The sequence below is a fragment of the Protomyctophum parallelum genome (genome assembly GCF_964188405.1).
Source record: "Protomyctophum parallelum genome assembly, chromosome: 13".
NCBI lineage: Eukaryota > Metazoa > Chordata > Actinopteri > Myctophiformes > Myctophidae > Protomyctophum > Protomyctophum parallelum.
Window position 1 is genome coordinate 12,220,997 of NC_139708.1, and position 22,986 is coordinate 12,243,982.

Genomic DNA, 22,986 nt, shown 5'->3' on the forward strand with positions numbered 1-22,986 from the left:
AGTGGAACACAAGACAGAATTGAGTTGCGGTACAAACAATCAAACAGTGAGTTTAGATAGTGTCGAGGGATCCGGTACAGAGAGGAGTGTGGACTTACCATCCAGTGCCAAGCTGCCGACATACATTGTCCGAGCGTTCTTGAGTGAACCAGCCAGTGTCAGGGCTAAGTTCAACTGGCGTTTATAAAGGGCTGACAGGTTGCGGCTGTCGCTGATTGCTAATCGGGCGGCGGCCGCATTAGACGCAGCTGGTGTAGGATCGCACTGGGGTAGTAGATGGCGTCTATGACACGTCCGTGGGCGGAGCGCGTCGGCGAGGTCGGCGTTTGTCTGGTTGTCATAGGAACGCGCCCATTATTCTGGTGGTACTGTGGCGAGACTCCACAGTTTATAATTGTCAGTCTGCCTGGAGTCCATAACAATGTGTTTCATCAGTGACCTATATGCAGTGGTGCATATCAGACAAAGAGACAACCAAGTGAATAATATACATACATAAATTAGTAGGCTAATTTAAATGTTTCCTTATTTAGATTGATCATTTCATGCATTCATACTGTATATTTCATTGCAGTACACCAAGCTCAGCTGTAAACAAAAGGCAACATTTTGAAACTGAAACTTCTGATGATTTTTTATTTATCTTTCTTCCTGCCGGCTGCAATGAATAATAAAGGTATCGTGTTGTCTTGAATAAGTGTGACACAATTTGACAGAGAGAAAAAAGAAAAGTCTGGAGTGTGTTGTGACAGTTACTGCCTTTCCACATTTAATATGTTTAGTCGTATGCTAACTACGTGTGTATTCGGGGAGTTTGTTTTCACATCATGACCACATTAGCATTTTTCATATACTACATTTCAATTACTATGACACAATAGCTCGGCGGAAACATACATTTAATGATTTAACAGAAGCTCATTGTTCATGTACCTGCTTTGGTCTGATCCTCCTATCCTCCCATGACTCCAGGGCTCCTTCTGTAGGGAGGGAAGCAATTGGAAGAACATCCCACTTGACAGGGGAGTTTGCATTTCACTCAAAACTGGATATTGTCCATCTATATTATGAATGAAAAGAGTTGTTATGCAAAAAAACACATTAATACTGTATACCTACTGTACTGTAGTCCTCATTCAAACAAACTATTTTACATTGAAGCCCGACATATTTTAGATGAAGGTCCCTGGCCGAAGACGTAGCAATTTAGGAGATCCATCAGTGATCTGACACACAGTGGGGCCGTGACCCCCCAAAATAATATTTGCATCCTGACAAGCACTTGTAATTGTAGGTGTTTAAGCATTAGATTAAGTTTAACTAGGTTCCACAGATAAATATTGTGAAACTACCGGTAGCCAATCTACACGATTACAACGAGGCGTTGTGTCGGTTGTGAACTTGTAGATCGGCTATTTTACAATCTTTATTTTTTATTTTTTTAATCTTCTATAATTTGGCCCATGTATGTTTGACCAGTTTCAAGGAACAGCAATGTCCGTGTTCACCTATGTGTTGGTTCACCTATGTGTTCACCTATGTGTTGGTTCACCTATTTGACTACCTATGTGACGTTAATGAGCACCAGTATGACTATGAGTACCAGTAGGGGCGCTGTTGTGCCAGAAACAGAGAGAGAGACAGTGCTGCACTGTTGCCTGCTAATGAGAGAGATAGAGAGAGAGGAGTTGCACCACTCAGTTCACACAGGTGTGATTTTATTGTATAAATGGTTACTCAGTGAATACAATACAGGTAATAAATTATTATTATACGCTTTGAATAGCAATATGGCTAGGCTACAATTGTGTGGTCTTCCCCTTATTTTTTAAATATGGGTTTTGCGATAATAAAGAACTGAATAAATAAATGGCTGGTTATACTAATGGATTGGATACATACAACGGTGGATAAATAACATCATAGATAACTTTCCATGGCTTATAATCTTTGGATATATGCACTGGTCTTGCACGGATAAAAATAGAATAAATAAATAAAAGAACGAACGAACAAACAGCTTTATTAATATATGCATGAATGAACGTCTGTGGCTAATAATACATCATCAATAGTAATAATACATCCATGCACGTCAGCTGAAGTTTTCAGTTGTCATTTTCAGTTTCTCAGTTGCTCTGAACAAGAAGCTCATGAATAAATATTCATAGATTTGGAAATGGTCTCCTATACGAATACAATATTCGCGTACAGCAATGCTGTGCTGTACGCGAATATTGTAGTACGAGTACTACAGTACTGTACATTTAGTTGCACCGCTCAGTTTACTCGGTCGTGATTTATTTTCATTTCATCTATAAACAAAAAGGTATTCAAAAGTTCTTAAAGGTCATTAGATTGTCACCTTACTGTCATCTGGGAACCCCCGCAAATCATGTGGGGGTCCCGACCCACATGTTGAGAACCACTGATCTAACGTGTTGATCCTCCACTTCTTACCCCTCCCCCCCCCCCCCTCTCCACCAGGCAGTAGGCGACTGAGATGGGCGTGCGTCTAGGCCGCTTGAGCGCCTCCAAGTGGTGGCCGCCAGCGCCGCAGCCGCCTGCGCCGTCGCCGCCGCCGCTGCTGCTCCCGCCGCTGCTTCTGCTGCTGCTGTCGCTGCTGCTCTGCAGCGGCGTGGTGCCTGGCTGCCGGGCGCGGCCGTTCGGCGTCCCCACGCCGGCGGTCAACGTGGCGGTGGTGTTCAGCGGCTCCAGCTACCAGGCGGAGATCAAGGGCCGCCTCAGCCGGGAGAACTTCATGGACCTGCCGCTGGAGGTCAACCCCATCACCGTGCTGGTGAACAACACCAACCCACGCGCGCTGCTCACGCGCATCTGCGACACGCTCACCGCCAACCGCGTGCACGGCGTGGTGTTCGAGGACAACGTGGGCTCGGAGGCCGTGGCGCAGATCCTGGACTTCATCAGCACGCAGACGGCAGTGCCCATCGTGGGCGTAAGCGGGGGTTCGGCCGTGGTGCTGCCCTACAAGGTCAGTGGGGGAGGGATCAAGGGGGGGGGGGGGGCATGGGTTGTGTGTCAGTGTCTCACAAAAAACGTATTTTTTTAAATAGAAACAGATTATGTAATGTAGGAGTGAAGGTTTTATGATCTGGTCGTGGTCGTGGGTGACAGATCTGAACACACGTCTCCAGAATTAGATTTTCTCTTCATTTTTTTAACCACGCCTCCTGTTTCTTAGAATGAATCGTGCATTTCAATATTTCCTCATATTAAGGTACATACAAGGTCCTCAGAGTTACTACAGGGGCAAATCTTTATGTGACAGGAACTTTTTAAAACATACATTAACCACTACATTAACCCCCTGTACTATTTGCCAATTTTCGGCAAAGAGTACTGGGGGAAAAGAGCAGACCAAGTAGCGGTCAAGTACTAAGAATTGAGCTGTGAAATCTATAGTGGGCGGTCCCTGCTTCATCTCTCTCTCTCTCTCTCTCTCTCTCTCTCTCTCTCTCTCTCTCTCTCTCTCTCTCTCTCTCTCTCTCAGCTAAAGGGTACCGGTCCTTTGCCCAATTTATTTTTGAACACCCCTGCTTTACATCCTTAAAAGATAAATAAGGAGTTTTCTGAACTATTAATCATGCAAACAGCTGCTCTAGTGGAGTCAGGGACTAAAAACACGATAGCTGAACATGAGCATTAACAGTCTTTGTGTGCCATAGTTTTGTACTTTTTCTGGTTTGTATGTGACCATGTATGGAGGTAACATTACTGTAATTAGAATAATGCAAAAAGTCTTACGTGTGAATTTTTGGTTTCTTCAAAGGCTGTTCACCTTTGAGTCAAAAGGCCCATTCGAAATACACTGCTTTAGTGACACACTAAAATCAGCCCCTCCCCTAACCCCTCCCTCACTACAATAGCTGTGGGCACTTCTTAACCCTCTTGCCACCCTAATTAACAGTGGATTGTGCCTTCTACCTGCACTATTCATATGTTTAATTCGTCATTTTAATACCAATAGAAAAATCTGTGACATACACACTATGGCCCTCATTTATCAATTGAGTGAAAAATCTGCCACAGATTCGAGTGTAGGTTTCGTAGTACACCCAGGTCGCCACAGCATTTATAAAGTGATCGCAAACAGCTGATCCTTCCTTAATTTCGTTCCGACGTTAATAAATGTGACGGCTGAAATCTATTTGGCACGCCCTATGAAATCAAGCCTCGCCCTCGTTTTTGCGACATGAATAACTGCAATACGACCTGGAAACCATGGTTACAGGGAAAAAAAAGTTTCTCTCGCTTGCCTTGCTGCCCCCTCTCTCATACACTGTCATACACACACACACACACACACACACACACACAAACACAGACGCACGCCCGCACACGCAACTTGCAACTTGTTGTATCTTAAATAAATAAACCTGCATGAATTAAATAAAGCTGTAGGCCTACCCTGTCTGTTTCTCCTTCGCTTCGCTTCCCTTGCACGCACGCACGCACATATCGCAATTTGCAGGCAACTGTCACTGTGTGTTGTTACAACTTGTTAGTTGTATATTAAATTATTAAAGTCTTTTACATTTAATTGCGAACGCAGTGAGCCACTTACTATGACAGCAAGGGCTGAATGTCTGTGTGTGTGTCACGCTGTTACACCACCCGCCCGCCACCAGAGGGCGCAGCTGTAGCACACACACACACACACACACAGGGCGCAGCTGTAGCACACACACACACACACACACACACACACACACAACCACACACACACGAGCTGCGTTCGCTTCCCGCGTTTGCGCGTCTTACTTGTATACAACAAGATATATTAGTGAACGAAAACCTGAACCTGTGAACCATGAATTAAATAACAAATAGGCACACATACGCTTCTGTTTTGCATAGGTGCTCCTCCTGTCCTGTCTGTCTGTCTCTCTCTATCACTGTGGTCCGTCCGTGACCAACTGACCATGCACGTTCGACAGTTTATTTAGATTGCCTCGCAGTCGTTAGTCGCTGCAGTGGCTGGGCTGTCAACTGTCATTATATGAATGTGCAGCCAAAACCGTATAGCCTCATGTGGCTGGAACTGGTGGCGGTGGTGGTGGTGGTGGGCTGGCTGGGTAGCCTACCTACCACTTGCGCTGGCAGCCTGGCACGGTACATTTGGCATTCGAGCGACGTGTCGGGTTTATTAGATTGCACATACTGTAACTCCAGAAAGACGGCCTGCTGTAGATTAGGCAGTAGGCTACCCACGTTGCGACTCTCTGCAGCTGCAGCACTGCTGCACTATAGTACTCTCCAACGTCCCGTCATGGAAATATTTCAGCACAGACAGCCCAAATCCTCGCATGTATGCGCTCAAGCAAAACACTGTTTAAATGGCTTAAGCATCTATTGCAAGTTGTTGCAACATTGTTTTTAATTGCGCGATTTTATCTCCTACTTATTTCATATGACACAAAGACATATCGTTGATGTATTCCTTACTTTTTTTTTTTTTTTTTTTTTTACATGTAGCCCATATACATACCTATTATACAGTTTTATATAAACAGTTTAGGAGTGAATACGTTTGTTTAGATGCCTGTGACAGCCTCTCAGCTGGTCAAACAATGCTGCTCCGCTGTTCTACGACAGAAAAACAGGTGAGGACAAAGTGTACGACAGCTCCCGACCAGACGTGGATTTTTGTCCTAGCTCAATTTCAACTTTGGCAGAAATGGTAAATGCCGACAATTGCGGTAATTTCGGCGTGCATCCCATATTTTGCCGTACGCACGGTTGATAAATGAGGGCCTATATCTCATTTTGACACAGCAATCCTATAGTATTATACCCAGTCCTGATGGTGGCGGTAACTTCACCATTATGCCGATTTTGACAAAATAGAGCGAATCTGGCGATGCCATTTCCGGTTTTACAGATCACAACATCCACTAGCTTTCTTCACTGTGTTACACAGTCAGATGTCCGGGATGCTAAGCTATCATCGTTTATTTTAATAACTAAGTCAAATTAAGCTCTAATCAAGCCCCAAATATAGCATATTACGCAGCGATGCACATAAAGACCGCGCGCGTGCGTGCGAGAACGTGCACGCGATAATTTCGTCCGGTTTTAGGTAGATTACATCGGCCGTTATCCAAACCAGCCAAAAGTTGCTACATTTTGCTACATTAAGCCCCCGATTATAGGGAATAAAACGTTTACGTCATTTACGTCAACGGTTATGATGGCTTTTTTTATTCATTACGTCCAATACATCAATAGCCATGAGGGGGTTAAGTTCAGGAGGGTGGTGCTAAGGTGTATATCGTAAATACATCGTTTGAACACTTTCTGTACACTTTTTTGTTTAACAAATAAGTAAAAAATCCTCTATATCTGATATAGTGTATCACAGCACCCTGTCTTTAAATAGCATTTGATTCCACTCATAAACTTTATTATCTAACCCACATCAGTATGCATCCTGCGGTTAACTGCCGCCTCGGCGACCACTGTGACTGGACCCTCCTGGGCACCAGATCAGCTCTGTTCCAAAATGGCTGTGTTGTTGATGCCATCAACGGTCATTTTCCAATAAGAGAAGCCCAGCACTCGGGCACTATACAGGTGTGTGCAGAACGAGGCACACAGCGGACTGCACAGCAGTGACAGCACAACGCCGGAGGCATAAGCCCAGTTGCTGCGTTATGAGCCTTGCAGCTTTATTGCCTTTTTTGCCCGTATGCAAATGTAAGCTCATTGAGGCAGCAGGGGCAGGGCAGCAGCGCACTCAGGCACGCACACACACACACACACACACACACACACACACACACACACACACACACACACACACACACACACACACACACACACACACACACACACACACACACACACACAACATTTATTCAGTTGCAGTAAATGGCCAATGATATGATGCAGCCAGGCAGCTGACCTCCACTTTACTCTCTTTGCACGTCAATTCAGCTCCGATTTTGAGGCAATACCATGATGTTGCATACATATCATCCATACCGACTGAGCTACACACTTAAGCTATCATGTTATTGACTGCACTTATTTATCATGAACCAATTTTTGTTATTGTCAAGCTATATATCCTGATAGTAATCATTGCTATAGAGTGTCTGTTCAGTAAGAGAGGTCTCTGCTTTGCAGAGCCATGTGGCCCACAGGGCAGGAGTTTATCTCTGTTTCTATAGCGTGAGGCAGCTCGATATGTTCACACCCTGGACATGACGATAGTACTGTATGTCACAGTGACTTACCCCGAAACCAACCCTTGATGCTGAGTGCCAAGCAGGGTTTTTCTAGTCTTTGGTATGACCCAGCCGGGGATCGAACCGTGACCTCCAAATCGCAGGGAGGATACTCTAACCACAAGGCCACCAGCTCTACTGCTGTGTCTGCCTCCCTTGATTCAGTCAAATGATTCAGTCCCTCACCGCTGCCCGTAGCAGCGGGATCTTTTATTTTGAAAATCACAAAATTAACTTCCCAAAATACAGGAAGCAACATCCTGTTCAATCACCACAATCTGAGCCTCAATTCAGAGAATAACACGGCCAATATTAACCCATTTGCCTGAGCGCCCGCCCTTTCCGTAGATCAGGGGTGCACACTTTTTTTGAGGGGCACCCCTCCTATGCCCAGCCAATGTTTGTGTGAACACAAACATTGGCTGGGCATAGGAGGGGCTAGTGCTCGGCTGATCACCCCATAAAAGTGAGGGCAGAAAAGTGATTGGCCGGAATGACTTTTGTGATGATTTCTTTGCCTGAGCACGGAATGTGATGTATATGTATGATGATGTATGATGAGCGCCCCTCACTTCACACAAGTGTGATTTTTTTAAACTTGAGAGCTATTTTCAAAATGTCCATAGCTCAACGGGATCTACCCATCAAAAAATAAAATATCCCAATGCTGGAAATAGTTAAGAATGTACCTGAGGGGTCCTTAGAATAGCAGCGCTGGCGTATAATAAGACAAATGCACTTGGAATGGTGCATTAGGGGGGGGGGGATTTGGAAATAGGGCTTTTTTGTAAATAACTTTGTAATGCTATACTGATGTAATGTAGGCCTATTGCTGAGCTGACAGGCCCCTTTAGATGTCAATCAATCATCATACATTATTACAACATGGAAATGCTCAAGTCAAGTTGAAGTACCTAAAGTCAGAATTGTACTTACTATACTTAAGTACAGTACTTGAGTAAATGTACTTAGTTACTGAGCAACATTGAATATCAGCAGTTTTTTTTTGCCCACAACTGTTTGAGTATGCAGCTCACGTAGAGTCCAACAGTGAGACGAATAATGACATCCACGCAAACGCCCTCGATTTCCATCTGTTAATCCGCTTTTCAAATAGTTTTTTTCCCCCTCTCTCCCTCTTGTGTTTGTGAGATTGTTTTTCATAAAACATGTGATACAACATTTAGCCCAGGCACACGCAATCTCTACCATTCCCCCCTATTATAAATTCATGGAAAGACCCCTTAAATAAGCATCCACACACCTAGACCTAAAATACATTATTGATTTTAATCTAAGTTTGAAGTTTTGTTATCTTGAGTTTGGAGGTCCAATCGATAACCTGAGGCTTGGAGTATACTTGGATAACCTGAGGCTTGGAGTATACTTGGATAACCTGAGGCTTGGTGTATACTTGGATAACCTGAGGCTTGGTGTATACTTGGATAACCTGAGGCTTGGTGTATACTTGGATAACCTGAGGCTTGGAGTATACTTGGATAACCTGAGGCTTGGTGTATACTTGGATAACCTGAGGCTTGGTGTATACTTGGATAACCTGAGGCTTGGAGTATACTTGGATAACCTGAGGCTTGGTGTATACTTGAATAACCTGAGGCTTGGTGTATACTTGGATAACCTGAGGCTTGGTGTATACTTGGATAACCTGAGGCTTGGTGTATACTTGGATAACCTGAGGCTTGGTGTATACTTGGATAACCTGAGGCTTGGTGTATACTTGGATAACCTGAGGCTTGGTGTATACTTGGATAACCTGAGGCTTGGTGTATACTTAGATAACCTGAGGCTTGGAGTATACTTGGATAACCTGAGGCTTGGTGTATACTTGGATAACCTGAGGCTTGGTGTATACTTAGATAACCTGAGGCTTGGAGTATACTTGGATAACCTGAGGCTTGGTGTATACTTGGATAACCTGAGGCTTGGAGTATACTTGGATAACCTGAGGCTTGGTGTATACTTCGATAACCTGAGGCTTGGTGTATACTTAGATAACCTGAGGCTTGGTGTATACTTGGATAACCTGAGGCTTGGTGTATACTTGGATAACCTGAGGCTTGGTGTATACTTGGATAACCTGAGGCTTGGTGTATACTTAGATAACCTGAGGCTTGGTGTATACTTGGATAACCTGAGGCTTGGTGTATACTTGGATAACCTGAGGCTTGGTGTATACTTGGATAACCTGAGGCTTGGTGTATACTTGGATAACCTGAGGCTTGGTGTATACTTGGATAACCTGAGGCTTGGTGCAGGGACCCCTAGAGGGTCCTCAGAGATACTGCAGGGGCTTGTGTGTTTGTTTACTTTTCTTTGTTCATCATACTATTATGATGAGTCTGAATGGACACTTAATGTCCATTTGATGGAGTAAGTGGAATCTATACCATGGTCTCATTATCATACCAATCCCTGCATACTCATGCTGATTGTACACCCCTGTTCTATTTCAAGAGAGGTTATAAGTTCTGACCAGTTCCGTATAATACTTCTATAGAGCATATCATCATATTTATTACTGTACTACTGAATGTTCCGGCTATAAGTACATTTTGAATAGCATCCCGGGGGTACCCAATGACATTACCCAAACTGTCTTTATGGGATGTCGTCTATCGTAAATCTAAGATTTATGCTTCGTAGCAGGCTTCTGATGTGTTGTAAAGGCTATTAGAGACGTGTGTGTGTGTGTGTGTGTGTGTGTGTGTGTGTGCACATGCACGAGCGTGCGTGTGTATGCGTGTGTGTGTGTGTGTGTGTGTGCACACGTGCACACGTTTGGAAAAGTCACTTGTCCAAATCAGAGCTTTTCTAATACAGATAGACCGGGTGTGTAATCTAATACAGATAGACCGGGTGTGTAATGCTGTTCTAATACAGATAGACCGGGTGTAATCAGAGCTTTTCTAATACAGATATACCGGGTGTAATCAGAGCTTTTCTAATACAGATAGACCGGGTGTAATCAGAGCTTTTCTAATACAGATATACCGGGTGTAATCAGAGCTTTTCTAATACAGATAGACCGGGTGTAATCAGAGCTTTTCTAATACAGATAGACCGGGTGTGTAATGCTGTTCTAATACAGATAGACCGGGTGTAATCAGAGCTTTTCTAATACAGATAGACCGGGTGTAATCAGAGCTTTTCTAATACAGATAGACCGGGTGTGTAATGCTGTTCTAATACAGATAGACCGGGTGTAATCAGAGCTGTTCTAATACAGATAGACCGGGTGTAATCAGAGCTTTTCTAATACAGATAGACCGGGTGTAATCAGAGCTTTTCTAATACAGATAGACCGGGTGTGTAATGCTGTTCTAATACAGATAGACCGGGTGTAATCAGAGCTGTTCTAATACAGATAGACCGGGTGTAATCAGAGCTTTTCTAATACAGATATACCGGGTGTAATCAGAGCTGTTCTAATACAGATAGACCGGGTGTAATCAGAGCTGTTCTAATACAGATAGACCGGGTGTGTAATGCTGTTCTAATACAGATAGACCGGGTGTGTAATGCTGTTCTAATACAGATAGACCGGGTGTAATCAGAGCTTTTCTAATAAAGATAGACCGGGTGTATAATCTAATACAGATAGATAGACCAGGTGTATAATGCTGTATAAGGACATTTGGAGGCTGTTGTATGTCCTTGAGGGATGTTGCATTTTTGTATTGATTGAATACTTAATTAGTCAAAATTGTGAACAGCATTAGGTGCAACAAAACATTTGGGTTAAAACAAAGAAAGAAAAAACAGACTGGTGAATTCATCAATATAGCGTAATATTAACACGATAGTAATACATGCCAAGTACAAATAGCTATATTATTTTACGGAGGAGAGAAGGGGAAAATGGCAGCAGTGTATGTCTGGATTTAATATATACATACGTCCACTTGATGCTCGCGGCTGCTTTTGCAGTGCAGTTTTGAAAGAAGCCAGTGGTTCACATTGTTTAACCCATTCTGACCGGGCACCCATTTTGGTGTCGGCATCATGTCGTGCTTTAGCTATTGAAAAATAGCAGATCTACAAGCTCATATCGCGCCACCGAGTGTCTGCTATTTTTGAAAAATCGAAGAGCGTCTAACATTTCTAGAATCTGATCTCAGGTCAGAATGGGTTAATGGATGATGTCAGGGCATTCCACTTTAAGTTGGCAGAGTGGCAGAATGATCTCTCCCCTCGAGTTTGTGTTAAATATGGAGTAGTACCAGATGGTGATCCGTGGGTGCTCCCTCTGGTGATGTGGCTAAGTGAGGGTGTCACTCAACGCTGTATGATTCATAGGCTGGTATATTTCCCCAACCTTTTGTTCATCTCTGCCAAGTTAAGCGGTCATATTGGCTGTGTGCACTTTTCAGAGCATGTCCACGTTAAAGATCAATCAATCGATTGGATTCTGTTCGGAACATCGGATCAATGGAACAGACATAGGCCTACCTTTAATGTCATTTTCATCAAAATGAAAGGTTTCAAGGTTTTACAAAAAAAAGAAGAAAAAGATAATGATTTTTGGGGGGTCCAAATGGTCCCCACAGATCTGAAATGCTGAGTGTATAGCGTGTATGTGCGTCTGCGTGCGTGCGTGCGTCTGAGTGTGCGCGTGTGTGAACTCGGAGAGGTAAAGACCCTGTCCAAGTGTCCACTTGGACACTCTGTCGGTCCCCATATTGAGAACCAGCGATGTTGGAGGTAACGCCGGGTGATGTTCTCAATCAGAACGGTTAAACATTTCCAGGACAGAAATCCAATTGTTATTTCTCATATCTCTGCCGTCGCCTTTGAGCCCAGATCAAGTGAGATGCAGTATGGAAAAATAATGAGTTTGCTGTATCGGTCTGTGTTGTCTTGTTGACTATAGCTTTGGGGACGACATCCCAGGAATCAATAAGTCATGATCAATCTCCCTGTCTCATTGATTAGCGGCGTTAGACGCGCCGGAGGCTTGATGCCTTGATCTGAGACTTTCTGTTGTTATCGTTAATTGATTTGCAGTGTTGAGTCAAGTCTGGTGCATTTGGTCGGTATGTTTTATGTCTCCGATGGTGACATGTTAGTCCATGTCCAGTTTGTCTTTCCGTGTGTTGGTACGTCCGAAATACATAAACACAATGGAAACAAGTCCCTGGGAATTGTTCGTGTTATGCTTTTAGTCCAAATGTGCCTGTGTGCCTCTGTGCTGTGTACATTGTCTCTAACCCATTCTGACCTGAGATCAGATTCACACGAGGTTTCCACTGGACACACACTGGTCTGATTAACCCATTCTGACCTGAGATCAGATTCTAAAAATGTCAGTCGTTCTTCGATTTTTCAAAAAATAGCAGACCTACAAGCTCGTATCGCGCCACTCGGTGGCGCGATATGAGCTTGTAGATCTGCTATTTTTAAATAGCTAAAGCATAACATGATGCTGGACACCAAAATGGGCGCCCGGTGAGAATGGGCTAAAGTAGTGGCGGGGATTTCATTACATTTGGTCCTCTTGGACCGCTGCTTCTCATATAGGGTCCAGAAACCACCAGGGGTCAAATAATAATAATAATAATTATTATTATTATAAAAAGAGAAAAACGTTTTTCTATTTTGCGGACAATCCCCTGGCTTTTCAAAGGGTGATAAAAGAGGTGTCAGTCAGTGGGACAGTAACATCAAATAATTCATAATGAATTACATAATAAATGCAGAACTGAGGGAATGGGGGGGGCACCATTACTAAGGCAGCAGCTGTTAAAGTGAAGGACGTCTTTTCATCCATGACTAGGCTTTGAGAGAAGACATTAAAATAATGGCATTTAGGGAAATACGTTTTACAACACTGAAAATGTAGATTCTTGTCAGACCCCATCACTGAGGCACTTTCATTTACTGTCTTAGGATGGCCTTAGTTATTTTTCAAGGTCAAGTGGCACTAGAAGTAGTTGGGAAAGTATCAAGTCTCTTCAGAAAGACCTTGTGTTGGACGAAACATAATTAACTTGTGACCGGGACGTTACTTAAAGCGCAAATAACATGCATTTTAAAACTGCTTTTAATATTTAATATCATATTGTCCATGTCCCTCAAACGTATTTCTAATGGTTTGAGCCTCAATCACCACTCTGATATAACCAGGCCTTGTCATTTCTTTCTGGACTTTGAAAGCAGTTTTAGCTGCAGTACCACAATGTCCTGAGGTGGTGGAGTGCTGATATGCAGATTATTTAATATTTTAGTCATTATAATACTGATGCTAGATAAACCCAGGCTTGTTTCCATTCCATGCCAGCTTGGAATATCAACAATGGTGGACATTGTAAACAAAGTGGACATGCACATTTGGAACTGAAGACTGAAAAAGAGAGGAATTATATAAGTAGGGTGACTTTGATGACATCACGATGAGGCCAAAATCAGTTGAGCTGTTCCTGAGAGCAATTTCCATTAAAACACCCATATGATATGAAAGCCTGATTGTTCAAAATTGGTTCTTTGTGGGGATAGAAAACACATATGGGAGCCCCAAAAACACAAAAGAAATTGAAAAAGTTGAATTTTATGTTATAGGTCCTTTAAAGGGCCACCCCTTTTGCAACCAGATCTTATTTTAATGGTGTTTGGGTAATTTGTGTTTTTAAATATTTTAGTATTTCAAAGTGTATGTGATGTCATGGACACTGGTCTCACTGCTGGAGTACTACAATGGCCATCATGCTTTGCTGCACTCACCCCACCCTGTGGAGAGGGATAGGGCTGTCTTACTTGTAAAACATGTAGTCCAGGAAGGAAGTGAGAACGCACGCACGCACGCACGCACGCACGCACGCACGCACGCACGCACGCACGCACGCACGCACGCACGCACGCACGCACGCACGCACACACACACACACACACACACACACACATACACACACACACACACACACACACACATACACAAACACAGATCTGTTTGCAACAGGGGTGAAGTGGCTCGTGTAGGTCGTTTAGTTAACGTGTTATGATAGTCCATTGGCGACACTGCGACATATATTGATTGCTCCATTGATTATACATTGGTATACATTGTATATCATAATCTGGCAGAGCAGTGTTGATCACATGACTATAGAGATAATTTGTACAGATTTGTGATGTTTGGACAGAACACTACAACTATAATTGGAGAAATAATACAGTTAAAGGGAGACTTTTTGCAAAAGAAAATATGTCAATGACTACAATTCATGATGCTTAGGTGCATTGCTCCTCCTTGTGGATAGGGGGAGGGCTGTCTTACTGAGACAACATGTAGTCCAGGAAGTAAGTGAGCATGTGTCCATGACATCAGAGACACTGGGCTCACTGCTAATATCTAAAATATCTAAAACTACTTATTACACACATAAAGACCCCCAGGAAATCTTTTTTGCAAAAAGGGTGAAGTGTCCCTTTAACTGAAAGAAAATGTTCAAAAATAAAATATCTACAAGACAAAAACTAAGAGAAAATAGTGTGGTTCTAACTAAACAAGTAAACCATCTTTAAAAAAAACAACATTCAAACTAAGCTGAAATTGAGAGAAATAAGTCAAAACTAAATAAAATCCAAACTATGAGAAGGGTGAATGCATTACTGTGCCATGCGTTTCCCAACAGTCTTCTCATCGGAAGTGAAACAAAACATATATCTTAAAGCTATAGCTTCCCTATCAAACAATCAGTCACATGAAACATTTTTCACCGGCTTGTTCCAGTGCCATGTCGATGTACAACGGAGGAATCAATCGATAGCAGTAATCATGGCTAACTTGCATGCCTGGAATGTTAAAGAGCCTCGAGGAACGCTGGGGCTGCGCTCAACCCCCGGAGGATTTATGTCCCCATGCCTGGCCCGGCAGAGCAGCACTAACGGCACCGCCCGCTCAACATCATACACTCGCCTGATGGAGTGCCAGCGTTTCAAGGAAAATCCCCACGCTCTCTCACTCTGGTGCCAGGAAGCGATAATGTTTCATAATTCGGCCAGGATAGGCCGAATAACCCTAACCGTGATGTGATCTGTGGGGACCAGAATCTAATGTATTGATGGCGTTTTTTTCTTCCCAATATTCCGACACACAGAACTTGCGTGTCGGTCAAAAAAACCTTTAGGACATTGGTTCTCAAAGTGGGGTCCAGGCCTCCAGGGACCCTCAGCCTCAGGGTTCCTTGAATGGGTTCCAAATGGACCCTTACAGGTCTGTAACTCTGAGTGTGCAAAAGGCAACCGGCACATGGAACCAGCAAACATTTGGTCCTTTTTTAAAACTCTCAGAATTAGGGGGGGGGGGGGGGGGGGGGGGGGGAAGAAATCACGATGTTAAACAGCAATGATGGCAATGCATACGTATGTTTTCCCGTTGGCCTTCAACGAAACGTGACCATTCGTATCCCCTGTGGCAAACATGGCATTAACCCATCTTCTTTCTTTCCATTTATAGTTTTTATACCCATTAGCACACTCAACGGAAATGTCCCAAATACTCAGTTTGTTTTCATGAATGGCATCGGAGTCGAGTGTTTTTGGATAGGAACAAGTCATGTGCTCCGCCGTGAACTTCATCCAACCCTCTAGTCTTTTTTTGTCTCACTTTCTCGTGTCCTAAACCCAGTTTGTCTCCAGCCCTGCCTGCCTGGCCTCCTTTTGCAGTCTGAGACCATGCAGTGGCACACATACAGTCCAGGTTGGCCTGAGAGAGAGAGAGAGAGAGAGAGAGAGAGAGAGAGAGAGAGAGAGAGAGAGAGAGAGAGAGTAGTGTAGTAAATGTCTGCACATGGAGAGAGACGGTACGGTATTAGTAATAGAGAGACACTGTACACTTGTACAGTGATTCAATACTGAATCTCTGCTGCCGGACAGAAACCAACTGTTTCCAGAATTTAAACTTTTTAGCAAATGAAGTAAATGTACTTAATTCCATTCCACCACTGCAAGGTCAGGGGGTGAATTACTACATGCTCTATATACAGTATTATGATAATAACACAATAATAACACAAAACCGTACACTGCCCAAATCCAATAATACCATGACGGTGAGCAGACGGATACAATGAGAATATTATTATTATTGTTGTCTGGGAATAACTTTATCCTCCCAGCACGGCTGCAGATGAAATGTCGGTTCTTTTTTCCGTGAATGGAGAACATGATAGATGTAGTTGAGGTAGATCTGCTAGTTTCTAAATATTGTATAATGCATTTGAAAACTTATACATTCTGCATAATCAGTACCCTACTTTTGATACCAATACGTTTCTACGATTGCAGGCTGGATTTGTACCAGAGTATTTCTACCTTGCCAACATAATGGCCCATGTATTTTTGTTCAAGTTGGTCAGAAAACAGAAAAACTAGCTACAGTACATGGTATTTCTTAATCATTTCGCCCAACATGTTTGTAACAAATGATGACTATATTGACATGCAAATAATACTGTGTCAGTTATGTAACATATTACTTTATTAGGTTAATTTGTGTTTTAACTTATAGGCAATTGTAAACCTGACTTAGGTCAAATGAATGGCGTAAGTCACTTACTTGGTCACAAGACAATGTGACTTAGGCAAACAAACAAACACACAAATAAATAAATCCCATTGTCTTTGACAATGTGGAATATAAAAGTGGTGTATTGGTCACACTAGTTGACATAGATCATTATACTACAGGGGCGGGGACAGCATGATCTTTTCATTAAGGATATCGGCGATTTTACCAGAGGTGGCCACCGTGGCCAGTGTCATGGAGAGCTGATTTAGGTTCCACAAAAAATGATTATTTTAGGAATCGGTGACGATTGTGATATTGCTACTTTTGTACTTAAAAAGAAGAAATCTGAATACTTCTTCTACCACTGCAAATCGGTGCCTTTCTCCCCGGAAATGAATGAATTCCGTCTCTGGGGGTGCAGGTGCAGGTACGTGCCATGCATGGATCAGTGGCGTGCGTACTGTCTCCTTTGCGATATCGTGCGCCAACCCCGAACCCTGTCTTTCTACTGCTCTCTGGACAGGCACCAGCTTCTGTTCTGAGGGAAAAGGGCACAGTGACGGGAGCGTGTGCATGGCCCGTCTGTTGCAACCGGCTCCCTGCGCAAAGGGCCCACATCACGTGACGTCAGGTGGACACGGGGCCCTGGGCACATGCCACGCACGCACGCCACAACGGCCCGCGGTGCCAAGGCCCCCACGTCACGCTGTGTTGGTAGCAAGGCGGACATATGCCGCAGCCAAAAGTAGAGCCCCGTGTCTATTAGTCACACAAACACGCACAAAGACAGAGAGAGAGAGAGAGAGAAAGAGAGAGAGAGAGACATACAGACAGACAGACAGACAGACAGACAGACAGACAGACAGACAGACAGACAGACAGACAGACAGACAGACAGACAGACAGACAGACACTGAAGCGTTTATGGCATTCATTTTTCTTTATCTTTCTCCACTTGTTATAATTGTGGACTATTATCGTCTTTCCATCTCTCCACGTGGAATTCCATATACTCCCCCAACCTGCTATCAGTCCTCGAGGTGTAAACATCACACATTGCTTCATGGCAATAAATCTCTCACCGAATTGAATTCAGTCGAAAATTGAATTGAGAGAGCAGGCGAGAAGGGGGGGAGAGAGAGAGAGAGAGAGAGAGAGAGAGAGAGAGAGAGAGAGAGAGAGAGAGAGAGAGAGAGAGAGAGAGAGAGAGAGAGAGAGAGAGAGAGAGAGAGAGAGAGAGAGAGAGAGAGATCCCATGCGGCGACAGATTGTCTGAAAGGTGTGTATAGTGATGGAGGTAGAGAGGGGGGAGAGAGAGAGACACATTTATGCTTTGAAAATAGCAGACAAGCAACGGGTTGTCAGCTTGTCTGCTATTGTAGGCCTATTTTCAAAGCATGACACCATTGTAAGACAAAGTATCCTCGGGTGGAAGGTGGTAAAGTGCCTGCCCACCACCGCGTAGGTTGTTGGTTTAAATCCATGGCGGTGCATCTGGCTTTGTCAAGCGTTTATATCCGAACACAATTGGCCTGTGTTCGGGCGAGGTAAGCCGGACGGGGAGGGTGACAATTGTCACTGCACACACTCCTGGGGGCGGCACCTGTCAGCCGGGAGTGTTGGGTGGGAGGCTCCATGTCCTCCCGGTGGGGCCTCCTGGTGAGTCAGTATAGGATACAACAGCAGTGACAATACTCAAATTTTGAACAAATACGGGAAGCATCTGTTATCAATTTGTCCCTAACCAGGTGGCCAATAGTTATTTACACTGTCAACGCTGAAGAATAAATCCTTAGTGTTAAGTATACACATGGAACCATACGATTGGGTTCCATTTGTACACTCCCACCCCAAATGGACCCATCACGATGTATCTCTCTGTGAAAGAAAAAATCCAAAGGAATTGATTAAGCCCTTTCGCTGACCAAACATGACAACTTTACATCTGTATTTTGTAAACAGATTACAAGTTACAATGTAATTTTTTGTTTGTTTGCCCTGGGTGAATGTGCATCTTTGCCTGTAGAGAAGCTAAGCTCTTGACTCGACGGCTGTAATCTTCTCCGAGATTACACTCTCAGTGTGAGCCTTCGTGTACAATAAACTGCTGCTCGCTAACTGAAAGGGGACATTTTAGTCATGCCTATAAAGCTCTCACAGAAGGCGAGCAATCGTCGACCAGTTTAATACAGAAGTTAACTGGCAAAGTGTTGAGACGACATCTGTCGCCAGGCAGCTCTGCCGGGTCATCCAGTAGAGAAGTATTACACTTTCATTCCTTGTAATGGATTGCTGGAGATTGCATTTAACCACTGTCAACCTGCGGCGTCCCTAGTTTGGACATTCCATTATCGCTGGTGGACAAAGGACCCAACCCCAGTACTTGAGTCTTCTATGTTTATTTCAGGAACCCTTAGCCTGAGATAGAGTGATGAAGCCAAATGTGTTGCATATTAAACCTTTTCACAGATTTGATACAGAACTTCATAGACTGTAAATTGACATTGCGTTTTTTGTGTGTTTGTTTGTTAACACATTACCTTTTAATATGTTGGATTTAACGTGTATTTCCAGACATTTAACCACATGAAACCTGGATACTTGGTAATATCGACCAAATGGTACCACCCTCAAGAGTTTACAGACCCATACGAGTTAATTGGAACCTGATGTATAGAGGAAAAGTTTCTGAATGCCTTCTCACATGCCTGGCAAACCCAACATGGATTCAGCAGTCGTCACGGTGGTGCTCGGGAAAGCGGCCCCATGTGCAGAAATGAGGCAATAACTTTGACTGATTTGCTGAGGGACAGTGAGCAAACGAGCAGATTGATGTGCATTACGATCCCTCGCTGCAGCACGCTGGATGTAATATGCGGCGGGCTGGCCTCCGGGCCCTTCGTCTGTGTGCAGGGTGGACAGCTCCTGTGTAGGGGATTGAAGGACATGCCTTGTGTTCCTTATTAACAGAGAGAAAGCCCAGGGATAGGATTGTTCCATGCTCTGAGTGCATGTGCTGGGGAAAAGAAGTATACTCAAATGTAAAAGTATCAATACTGCAATATAGAAATACTCACATACAACTTAAACTCCGGAAACTCTAAACATACCCTAACCTAATAAAGTATGTTAGCATCAAAATGTATTGAAATAACCAGAAGTAGAAAGTACATGTCCCATTTCAAGTTTCCAAATAGATCTAATAGTAGATCAGCTATATTAAAATGGCCGAAATGTACTGTATATTAGAGTGGTTAAGAACTCATCCTATGATCTGATTGCTTCAGTAGTGTTTAATGATCTTGTGATTGTGTTCCACCTGTCTGCGTCCTCTTCATCACCCTGCCAACAGCACTCATTTCACACATGACTGACACGCACGCATACACGCAGGCATGCATGTATGCACGCACGCACGCACACACACACACACACACACACACACACACACACAGAAGCTGTTTCTTTCTCATCGTGCAGTGAGGCACGATAATAAGCATACTGCATTATGCTTATTGTGCACCTCAAATGTTTACAGACACATGCTTTAATGAGCTGTTTTAGTTGAAAATGAGTCATGCACCGCCTGGCCGTCATCTTGAGTTGGGTAAGCCAGAAAGCGTCTGCTTAATGAAAATCAGGTCATTAAGTGACGGTCATTAAAAAATATTTCAGTCAATAAAGTCATTATTTTATTTATTTTTATATAAGAATACACAAATATGTTTGGCATCTAATGATAGGTGTGTCCTCATTATGACCACTGGTACACATTAAAAGTGAGTGCAAAATTAATTTAATCTACGTCATTAAAGGGCACCTCTACTTTACTTTACTTTACTACGGATTACTGTTTACTGTTTACTGTATATTTCACATCACAAGGAAAGCACCGAATGTAGCCGGTAAAATGCCACACTTTATCTCATTCCCTTTATTACTCCACGTCCATGAAATGATCAATATTCTGAAGTTATGAAACTCAAACAACACTGTACCATCTGAATCACAATCATGCATGGCTTTATTCACCACCAGCTCAGTGGCCTTGTGGTTAGAGTGTCTGCCCTGAGACTGGGAGGTCGGGGTTCGATCCCCGGCCGGGTCATACCAAAGACTCTAAATAATGGGACCCAGTGCCTCCCTGCTTGACACTCAGCATCAAGGGTTGAATTGGGGGTGGGAAGTGAGGACGCTGGCGTCGACTGTTCGCCGCTTCACCTCCCAATGTATGAATGAATGAACCATTGTAAGCGCTTTGAGTAGGCACATAGGCCCTCATTTATCAACGCGGTGTACACCCACATTTGGGTGTACACCTTGTGTACACCTTGTGTACACAAGGTGTACACCTGGTGTACACCCATAACCCCGTTGATAAATGAGGGCCATAGTGCATAGAAAAGCGCCATAAAAATGCAATTCATTATTCGACGGGAAATTCAACTAATTCAACATCAAAGTGCCTCATTAAAATGATATGTACAAAGGGAGTCTACCAACGCGCCTCAAGCCTGAAACGGCTGATCCGGTGCTTCACAGGTACAAGGACAAGAGTTGCAGAAGGAGAAGAGACTGGAGCAGCACGGACATTTAGAGCCTTTTAACTAACGTTTCGACCTTGTGGTCGTGACTGATGAAGGCCGCAAGGTCGAAACGTTAGTCTTTTGTATACTTTAGCTCTAAATGTCCGTGCTGCTCCAGTCTCTTATCCTTCTGTAAAATGATATGTACTTTGAAATGTACATTATTCTCTGTATAAATTACATTTATCTTGACTGTATACAGTAAAAGTCCACCCTTTTAGAGAGATTACACGTGCAACCAACATAGAGCCTTATGTCCCACCCCTGCTGGGGCGATTCTCGTCTTTGGGGCACAATTTAATATTGGGGTGAAGATGAGCGTTGCGATCCATCCAGCCTCTGTTTACTATTGGTTAGGGCTATTAGCTCACCACCACCACTTGGGAGGTAGTCTCTCTCGTTGACTAACGTCAGAAAAGAGGGTGTTGATTTTCCTCCGTTTTACACAGATTGCTTGGAAGGGAATGGTCGCTGTCCATGGCCCATGGAGTCAATCTCCAAGCCAGGGAAGAGTCTGATTCCATTAAAAACTGCACCTGAAGATTTCTTATACGTGTTTTTTAAGGCCAAGCATCCCTTAGCTGAGAGAGAGATGAAGCACTACATATTGTTTAAAAATGTATGTCACAGATTAGATTAAACGTGTCCATACATTTCATAGACTACTAGTTCCATAGACTCGTTTGATAGCTCTATCATAAGTGTTGTGTACATTTGGTTTATTTGTTTGTTTGTTTACACAATCTTTTCTAAATGTATATTGTATTAATATTACATTCTTATTTTTCAGACTTTTAATCACTTAAACCCCGAATACTTAGTAAACTTGACCTCTGGTCTTTTATTTCCCCATCGTCCCTCTACACCAGATCTCTTCACTGAAAAAAGCCAACCTACAAGCTCACAACTGTGATGCTTTGTGAGCTTCTAGAGCTGATATTTTTGGTGAATGTTTCCCCCAAAATAGGGATGCTACAATAGGTTTCATGTACAAAAAAATATAAAAGTTCCTATCACGCAAAGATTTGTGTAGTAACTCCGAGGATCTCCTATAGGGGTCTCGGACACCCTGTTGAAGACCCAAGGCGTATAAAGTAATCAGCAGGCACCTTGCCCTCCTGCGTTGCTCATGAAGGTCGTTGTGTTTGGAGGGAATAAATGAAAACACAGAGAATTCACCGTGAAAGTCCAGAGTTCTCGTTTAAGCACAGGAGTGTGATAGCCATGAATCTACGCTCTGGGGTTTCCAGTGTGTGCCGTCCGTGCACATTTGTAAAAGCAAAGTATAGGGCTGGTATAGCCGGAGTGGGTGTGGCAACAGGAGACACATGGGTTAATGTGATAAATGGACCTGGCTGCAGCCCCCATAACTAAACAACTGTGGTCCCTATACTGTATATATATAAGGCCTACTACACCCTCATATCCTCAGTCTTCATTTAGAGCAGGGGGGTCTTCGACAGGGGGTCCAGGATCCCTAAGGGATCCTCAGAGATACTGCAGGTGGGCACGGGGGCTGCCAAATCTTTGTGATACGGTAAAGTTTACAAAGTATTAGGGTTTAAGTCCTTAGATGTCTGAAAACACACACTTAACATGAATCCAATATGTAGTGGGGGGT

The 22,986-nt window shown here is 43.5% G+C and overlaps 1 protein-coding gene across 1 annotated transcript in view; it reads left to right on the plus strand.

Annotated features, from left to right (window-relative positions):
- grin2ca (glutamate receptor, ionotropic, N-methyl D-aspartate 2Ca) overlaps positions 1-22,986 on the plus strand; it is a 142,872-nt gene that overhangs the window by 44,960 nt on the left and 74,926 nt on the right. The window contains exon 2 of the mRNA XM_083780236.1: positions 2,492-2,995. Coding sequence (XP_083636362.1) covers positions 2,504-2,995 — 492 coding nt within the window. The 5' untranslated portion in view covers positions 2,492-2,503. The remainder of the gene's footprint in view (positions 1-2,491; positions 2,996-22,986) is intronic.